At 48.8% G+C, this 9,549-nt stretch overlaps 1 protein-coding gene across 1 annotated transcript in view; it reads left to right on the top strand.

Moving 5' to 3' along the window:
• Positions 1–9,549, top strand: part of LOC105567482 (homeobox protein onecut) — an 88,535-nt gene that overhangs the window by 72,393 nt on the left and 6,593 nt on the right. Inside the window, exon 4 of the mRNA XM_012022385.1 lies at positions 821–936. Coding sequence (XP_011877775.1) covers positions 821–936 — 116 coding nt within the window. The remainder of the gene's footprint in view (positions 1–820; positions 937–9,549) is intronic.

A 9,549-nucleotide genomic window follows, 5' to 3' on the forward strand; every position in this document is an offset into this window, starting at 1 on the left:
TTCTACGATCATAGGAGAGTGAGATAGCCTGTGTTTCTCTCTCACTCGCGGGAATTTGACGAACTCTTACGGCCAGTCTCTGATTACAGGGTCTCCAGCACAAAACAGAGCTTGTCCTGTTCTACGCGAACCTCTAACCCCGCTGCTCAACTAAAGGCAAACGCTCGGTCTAGATATTTCATGCCTGTGGTCCCGATAATAGCGCGTGGTTTCGGTTAACGTGAGATCTCATAGAGTCGCGAGTACCTCTCTCGAGAGAGAGAGAAAGGGACAAACGCGTAAAGTCTAATTGTTAAATGTTACATTATCGTTCAATTTTTCATCTCTCGGGGCTCCAGGATCTTCACAGTCGCGGGAAGAACACTTGGACATCCTAGAATCTATTAACGATGATTCCTCGAGCCCCCGAAAATTTCATTTCTCGAAATGTTGCCGGGTACCGCGCTGTCGGAACCCTCGAACTCGCGGTCCGTCGAGTCCCCGCAACGTCCGACGACAAAGGGTCCAATTTGAGAAGGGAAAGAAACGTTACTCCGCTCGCCGGTCTCCCGTTTCCGAAAGGACTGAAATTAGGACGCCGCGCTATCGGGGTTTCGCCGCGCGATTATCATCCTCCCCCGCAGACCCCGGGTCAGAGGCGTCCGAATATATGTCGTACGCTTCGATTCCCAGCCGCATGTCGCGTTACGTAAACGGGAACGCGCGCGTGAACCGCCGCCGTTTTCTACCTCTCTCCCTCCCACTGTCTATCTCCCGCTCTCCCTTTTCGAGCCGCGTCACCCTGTATCTACCTCTCTCTCACGGATTCCTCTAATTTCAGCATGCAAGAGGAAAGACGAGATGGCGAACCAGGCAGAACACCAACAGCCCGCCCCCAAGAAACCGCGGCTGGTTTTCACAGACCTTCAGCGCCGTACTCTACAGGCTATTTTTAAAGTGAGTACCGTGCGCGCGCGTCCGCACATGCACGCGCACACGTAACTTCTTACCCCCTTGTGATCGATAGTAATTGCCCTCTTCTTCTCCGTCCCCCCCGCCTCTCTTCGGCGATATGCACAGGCAATTGAATATTGAGAGAGCGCTACCGCCGGCCGACTGATCCGCCGCTTGTTAGCGGCGACTAACTTTCGCGGTCGGGAGGCGCATACATACGCGAGCTCGAACTTGCACTCGTCGCACTCGGTTCGCGAGGACACCTGTGCCCTACCCCTCTCTTCCTCCTCCTCCTCCTCCTCCTCCTCCCCCCGGTCGATAGACGTTTTCTTAAAACCGCGGGCTCTACACGGAGACACCCCCTCCAGCCCGCGCCAAGTGAACCCTCGCGAAGGTAGGAAACAGATGGTACACGCAATCGCGGAGTTACGTAAGAGCCCACGACGAGGCTTCTAAATGCCGAATACGGTAACAGTCTCTCGAGCGGGGGTGGGAAGGGGCAGATCAACCCTTCACGGAATGACGCCCGTTTCACTCGTGGAAATCGCAAGGAGGGAAACGCCACCGGCCCCGAGGGGTGAAACGGGGAAATAAATTTTTCGAGCGCCCGTTGTTTCTAATTTGGAAACGGGAAGGTAAGGGGAGGAAATCGTCCCGTGAGGACGTGGGATTTTCCGCCGCGGAAAAACACGTCCGCCACGCCACGCCACGCCACGCCACGCCACGCCACGCCACGCCGTGCCGTGTCGTGCCGCGCCGCGCGGATACCCTGAAATTCAGTTGCGCGCGTCAACCGGCCGCGCGCGCTCTCTCCGTCTATCGATCGGTCTTGAATAATTTCGCGGCCGGTTCTTTACTTATGCGCTCCGTATTTCAGCCCGCTGATTGCAACGTCGTGCTGCTGCTGCTGTTGCTGCCGCTCGCTGGCCAGCGGTGGCCGTTTCAAGAATGGCCATTGATATTATCCGTTTCCTCATTAGCGTCACGGGCGGGGGAAAAAATAGCGCTATCGAAAACGCGCGCGTCTCGGCCGTCCCGTGTTCGCGGGGTTTCCCTCGCGACGACGACACGACGGGCGACAGACGGGGGTTGCTCGAGCTGGAAACACCGTTCGGATAACGTTTGATAAATTCGCCATTCGTATGTTTTACCGTCATTTATTTCACCGACCTAATTGTTAAAATAAGATTTACGTGCGCGAAGCATTTTGAATTAAATTCGATTTTTCGATTGATAAGCTGCGTAGATGTGAAACCGATTGGAGCGTTCTCGAAAATAGCGGGCGGTGTCCAAAGTGTTACTAACGGAATTCTGGTAGACTTGTTTATAATAACAGTACATATGTAGACTATTGATTTAAATTCATTTTTAATCAATAAGCTGCACACACGTTGAACTAATTTGAACCAAATTTTTGAAAAGCGCTTTAGCCAGAAAATAGCCATTGTTCAAAATTTTACTTAAAAAAAACTCCAGATTTAGAATAATAATAATATTCATGTGTGAACTATTGAATAAAATTATTTTTTAAATTAATAAGCTGCATAAATGTTAAAATGATTTGACCCACAATTTTTGAAAAACGCTCCAGCCTGAAAATAGTCAAAAATGTTCAAGGTTTTACTAAAAAAATTATATGTATAATATGTGAACCATTGAATTAAATTCCAATTAATAAGCTGCACAAATATTAAATTAATTTGACCCAAAATTTTTTAAAAACGCTTCAGCCTGAAAATAGCCAAAAATGTTTAAGGTTTTACTAAAAAAATATATATATATGTAAGTAAACCATTGAATTAAATTCCAATTCATAAGCTGCATAAATGTTGAACTGATCCGAACGTTTTTGAAAAGCGCACCAGCCGGAAAATGGCGGACGATGTCCAAGGTCTCATTAGAGGAACGCGAGTAAAACGGCGTAAAGCTTGGGCTCGCTGGATCGTGGACCGAAAGACGCGTTCCCGGGCCGGCGGTGAATTAACAAAGGGAAACGATACCGTTAATACAGAGCAGAGTTAATCCCCGGCGTTAACGCGCGCCAACAGGGCAGTCGAACTCGCGAAATCGCGAAACGCGTGACCCGCGCCGCGTCGTTACGTTCCGCGGCTATTGCGAACTACGATTACAATTACAGGCAGATGCATCGCGGAACAATGAAACGTGATAACTCGTTTCCGATGACGATAAATTATCGCATAAATAGCGGCGCGAGGGGGAGGGGGGGGCGGGTCCCGCGTACACGAAATTGCCTTTTCTGCGAAATCAACTTTTCTGCTTTGTCGCAAAAGCGATTGCTTTTAGATCGAATAGAATTTTTTTTTTTCGCGATTGGTGGCGGCGAGGAGGGCGCGAGGGGGAGGGGAGGGATACGAGTATTACTCTTAATGATCAATTTTTTTTTCGGCCGTGTAAGCGCGTAAGGCCGTGGCGCACGCACGTGTGTTTGTCGTTCGCATGAAATTTGATAAATCTCGACGAGTCGCTCGATCGGCCAGATTATTGGAACGATATTTCATAGAACGGAATAATCCTGAATGCGATTGCACAGAATCGTACGGGAAATCACGCGTCGCCTATTAGCCCCGGCATTCTATTTCGTGAGCATTTTCAGGTTAAAAGTCAATCGGTCCGAACCGAAAGAATGGCTCGATCGAATTAATTTAATCAGAAGCGGCGCGCGAGATCGATCCCATTAAGAACCCGAGCCGCTAAATGACGAAACACTCGACTGAAATAAACGAGTAAATTTGCCAAATCAAATATACAGTGATCCGTTATGCGCGCGGTGTACGTATATGTGTATGCGCGAACGGGATATCTAATAGAAAATTACTTATTCAGCTCGCCTAGATCCGAAAACGTCGTCTTCTTGTCACGTGGACCGCCAACGGTGACCATTGAATGCCCGACTCTTCAGCGGCGCTATGGAAATTACAAAATTGTTTCCAGCTTGTACTTGAAGAGGACCCGACAAAGGGGTCGAAACGTTGCGACTTAAAGATCACGTTTTTCGCCGGTCTGGTCGACTTGTTAAAAAAATTTCCCCTTCGTTTAATTACCACTGGCGACAAGAAGACTCACTCAATTCTGGAAATTACAAAACATTTCGCGGGAAATAAAAAATTGCCAAATAAAATTAACTAGGACCATTAGGTCCAAGCAGGACATGCCGGTAGCCCAATATTCACATTTTAGATTACAATTCTTGGACCGCCAACATCTTGCTCAGACCTGACGGCGCTCTGTTTGATAAGAAATGCCACTCAGGCCCGTTGCTTCACCGACGTTGTTTAACTGTGATCTTAGCTCAATTCATTCCTTGTCTCTTTCCAACTGTTACTTTAGAGAGAGACAAACGTGAATTAAACTGCGATTCAAGTTAAACGACGTTTGGTGAAATCGGGCCTTGATGTAAAATTCTCAACAAACAGCAACGTGAAGTTGAAAGGTGCGCGATTCAACTACGAGGATAGTCTTGTTCAATCACGCAGCGCAGCATTGTGTACGATGAAAATTCTTGGGGCGATAGGAGACGTACGAGACTCGCTGGGCAGACGTGCGTTCAATGAAAGCAACGACAATAAAGTAGCGACGAAGCGATTTAAGAGTACAAGGTTCCTTTTGAACGGCGGAGACATTGATGGGAAACGAATGCGTAACTGTTAACATCAGCCGACAGTATTGGCCCCGAGTGCGAGCTTACGGTTGGGAACTATGCCAAACAGTCGAGGGGAGCCACGCTCGGCGCGACAGTCCCGCGTTTAAGCGCCGATCAAGGATCCTCGCTGGAACAGCCGCGAGAGTGATGGGATCTGGTCACAGCCGCCGCGGAAATTCCGGGCCGGAGTAACGAAGCTGGAAACGGATGGTGGGCGGCTTCGATCCTCCGGCCAGAGGGAGATCCGCCTTAATGACCGCCCAGCCGCTCTTATCCGTATCGCGATCGCGCCTCGCGTGTGATCGCGGGACACGGAAGGCAAACGATGAAACGAAAGGCGACGTCCGCGCCCCCGCCCGCCCCGGGTTTCTTTCTCTCCCCTCCTGGACGAACGCCAAATAGTTCGCGAATTGACCTTAGCCCACTTCGCGCGTTCCCTCCCCCGATTGTCTGCCGCGCGAATTGCTCAAAGGGGTAACCACTTGATGTAATCGTGGGACAGTGTCACCGAAATCATTACGAGATCCTTACGAAATTCCCGTGTAATCGTTTTGTCGTGATTTTCAAGTTTCTTCGCTTGTTAGACAATAAACGTTAACCAAGAGGAATTTTTTAAAACATCGACCGAACTGGCAAAAATTATGTTTACTTTAATCGCGACGTTTCGGCCGCTTTATCAGGTCCTTCCCAAGTACATTCTAAAGTTGACTGAACATTTTAATTTATGCCGAGACAGAATGGACTCACGAGTCTGCGGTAGCAAATTCATAATATCATATATCAATACGTCTCGGTAGTAAGTGGATTTATAACGATGATATCAATTTCTAGAATTTTCCAAGTAGCAACTGTACATTTGCGTATCTCGAATAAGGCGCAGTCTAAAAAATTCCCCTTGGTTGGTTACCACCGGCGACAAGAAGCTACTAAAATTGTTGAATAAACAATAACTTTGAACATTTTCTCAGCTTGTCTTTATTTTCAAAACTATCTTTTAGTTAGTGAATATCCAAATATATATCATAGTTCACACCTATAAGCGCGTATTCTTTTCATAATGAGAGTAACATGTAGTCGCTGTTGGAACAACAGCAAGTTGAAACGTTGACACACCTTTGCGCGCTAAGTTGGAACAATAAACAGTAAATGCAAATGCAAAATTACCTTTTCGTTAAGACCACGGTTAGACTAGTGGGAAAAGTGAGAAGCAACGAAACACGTTTTCTACCTAACCGAATACTACAATCTTAACTGAAATTACTGGTACAAGCAAACACTTCTTAGTAAGATAAGAAACGTATATTTTGAGGAAATCTAACAGCTCTTTGAGGTCTAACGTCACATATGCTTAAACGTGCATACAAGAGAATTATTTGCAATTAGATGGGATTATTTGTAATCGGATGAAATCGTGTAATCGGCGGGGACAACATTTTGGCTAGCGGTTACCCCCTTGGAACTGTCGGATTATCGCGCGGGAATCTCTCGATCCGCCGGCATTCCCGGACCCCGGGCGCTCGCGAACGCCTCGAGGATCGCGGGGCCTGGAGCGCGCGCGGTAAGAAAACCGCGGCCGAGATGCTGTACACCGCGCGCGCTAACGACGACGCAACGAGGATAATATTAATACGACGCCCACGCAGAACGGAGAATTGATATCGAAGGATGGGATTTCTCTCGCATTAAATGCATCGCGCTGCGAGATATAATGGCGATTCGTACTCACGAAGGCAATTTCCTTTAATAAGCAAATAAAAAGAGCACGCGAGTTTAACGCGCGTTGCCCCGGGAATATGTCGGGAGAAATAAAATTTTTCCCCTTCGCGAAAAGAGGAAACGCCCGTCCCCCGTTCCCCCCCCCCCTCCCTCCCAAGGGCGAGCCCGTTTAAAACGCGGTCCGAGGTCTTTACGCAACGCGCGTAGATGCGCGCGGCGTGCACAGCTCCTGCGGGCGATCGCTATTAATTGCTTTAATTGCAGAGATAATTAATACGCGCCCTTTATAATAAAAACACTCCAAGGGCCGATTTGCGTATAATGGGCCGCGGCGCGGAGATTCCGGACGAGACTTTTATTTGCCCCGCGCGTACGAGGCGACCCTCCCTCACTGCCCCCTTTCCCCTCCCTGCCCACACCCCCGATTATTTTCAAAGTAGCTCGCGCGCCGCCTTTACGGCGCGGCTCGGCCTCTATCCGGATGAGTATTAATTGCTGTAATTGCAAGGATAATTGATATTCCGTTTTCAATGGAAACGGCACTGTGGAGGACCCGCGGGACCGGCGGCAGCGGGACGCGACGCCTTTTACATTGAAATTTTAACCCGATTTGAGGGGAAAAAAAATATACATATATAGCGCTCTTTTCAGCGCTCTCTTTAAGACGCGCAAAGCAACGTCCATTATTCATCGGCGAATTCCAGTTGAAACTTCTCATGCGCCCCTTTCAATAGGACCAATGTCCATTTTTGCGAACGCGGAGTAACTTTAGCCCTCGGTTTAACTTACTTTTTATCCTTTTTCTAGATCTCACAACTACGCGGGGAAAAAAATCTCGTAGATTCGACCAGTCGTCAGTCAGAAAATGGACGAATCGGAATTCCTTCAGGATTTACCAGATTTGTAGTGGAGTCTAGCAAACTTCTGGTTATGAAATATCTTTCATGGTAAATCCTAAAGGAATTCTGATTCGTCCATTTTCTAACAGACGACTGGTTGAATCTATCAGATTTTTTTTCAGTGTAGGATTTTTGCAAGGGGGTAACCGCTAGCTAAAATGTCGTCCCATCGATTACTTGATATCGTTGGTTTTCATCCGATTACAAATAATCTCATCTAATTGCCAATAATTTTCTTACATGCACGTTTAAAAACATGTGACGTTGCTAAACCTCAAAAAGCTGTTGGATTTCCTCAAAATATATTTTTCTTATCTCACTAAAAAGTGTTTGCTTGTCGAGGTAATTTCAGTTAAGATTGTAGTGTCCGGTCACGTGTTTCCTTGCTTCCCACTTTTCTCACTGGTCTAACCTAGAGACCCTGTAATCAGAGACTGACCGTAAGGGTTCGTCAAATTCCCGCGAGTGAGAGAGAAACATGGGTTATCTCACTCTTCTACGATCGTTTATTGTTACAAATTTGCGCGCGAAGGTGTGTCAACGTTTCAACTCGCTGTTGTTCCAACAGCGACTGCTTCAGTCTCATCATGAAAAGAATACGCGCTTACAGGTGTGAACTGTGATATATGTATATTTGGATATTCACTAAAAGAAGTAGATCTTTGTGGAAAATAAAGGCAAGCTGGGAAAACGTTCAAGTTTAATGTTTATTGTCTAACAAGTGAAGGAAATTGAAAGACAAAATGATCACGCTAGGATTTCGTAAGGATTTTACAATAAATTCGGAGACACTGTCCCACGATTACATCGAGTGGTTACCCCCTTGAATTTTTGCCGGGTGGAAAAAATCTATGGGGCTAAATAAATACCGGGAATAGCTGGGAAAAACCCTACTCTTCTAACTTTCGTTTCTAGTTACCGATCGGGAAAGCGCCGCCAGGCCTCCGCCCCCCCCCCCCTCCCTCTCTCTCTCTCTCTCTTTCTCGCTGAATAATTTTTGTTACACCCCTTATCGATTATACGGCCCGTGGAAGGAGTTGAAATTTAATAATAAAATTTTCACAGACACACGCGCGTTCCAGCTAACCGGCACGAATTCCGGTCAGATAGCCGCGAGTCCTGGGAGGATTAAATAATTCCAAATTCAAGGGTCGCGCCGACCGAGCCGCGCGCTCTCGGGCCGCGTTAAATATCCCCGAAATTAATTAATAATTTAATTCGCGGTGACGCGGGGAATCGGCGGCCCAGGGTTTCGATTTTCAAACGACGGCGACGGAGGCGGCGGCGTCGGCGGCGGCGAGCGCGACAGGCGTACTTTAATTAACTCGCTGGACGTTAATTTCGCGCTTAACTCGCGCCGGAACACGCCGGACTTCGTTTAAGGCACACAGCCGTCGCTATTGATACGCGCATATCCGCGCGACTCCGCTCCGCTCCGCTCCGCGCCTCACAGGGGAGGGCTCTCTCGCTCGGCTGGCGTGTGTGCGGCGCGCCTGCCTGCGGCCGCAAAACACGAAGGCGGTGCCCGTCGCGCCGCGTCGCGTATAGAACGGCGCATCAATTGTTGGAAATGCGGGACACTATCGCGACGAGGCATCGTGATTATTCCTTGACAGCCACTGTGTGCCGCGCGCGGCCCCGTGTATGTTTCAGGCTTCGCGTGAACGTACGTACGCGTATACATACGTCACGTCATCGCGCCTGCCTGCCTGCCTGCCTGCCTGCCTGCCTGCCTGACTGGCCGTGCGAGAGAGGCGGCAAGAAAATCCCGCGTCTCTCTTCCGCCGGCGCGAAAAAGTCGAAAACCGCGCTCGTTTCCCGAAATTGCGCGCGCCCCTCGATTCGAATTCCGTCCGTCTGCTTCGGAGAGAAAAAAAAGAATGGCGTCTGTTTTGCAGCGTTTACCTCAACGTCCCCTTTAAACATCCGCGCAAATTGACGCGCGGCGGCGGCGGCGGCGGGGAAATTCGAACGGAATTCTCCGTCGCGAAACCGGAAGAAATATTCCGAATTATTTACGGCATGTTTAACGATAATCCAACACTCGCCCTCGGCGGGGCACTGGCGGACGATAAACAGTCCTCTCCCCCCCCTCCCCCTCCCCGTCCCCCCCCCGTGGTAAATGGGCTACCACGTTTTCTTCCCACGCGATGTTTCTTACCCAACGTGGCGCGATCAATAACGTGACTCCGAGGTAGAGTGTATCGATTGCCGGAGTAACAATTATTGCTGGCCAATACTTTCACGTGGCGCGCAGTCGAAATTAGCACACGGGGGCCACCCGCGAGCGCATTACGTCCCCGAATCTGCATCTGAATGCGGATCCTTTCACGGGGGGGG

This window comes from Vollenhovia emeryi, unplaced genomic scaffold (genome assembly GCF_000949405.1).
Source record: "Vollenhovia emeryi isolate VEMERY1.0 unplaced genomic scaffold, V.emery_V1.0 DF939137.1, whole genome shotgun sequence".
Classification (NCBI taxonomy): domain Eukaryota; kingdom Metazoa; phylum Arthropoda; class Insecta; order Hymenoptera; family Formicidae; genus Vollenhovia; species Vollenhovia emeryi.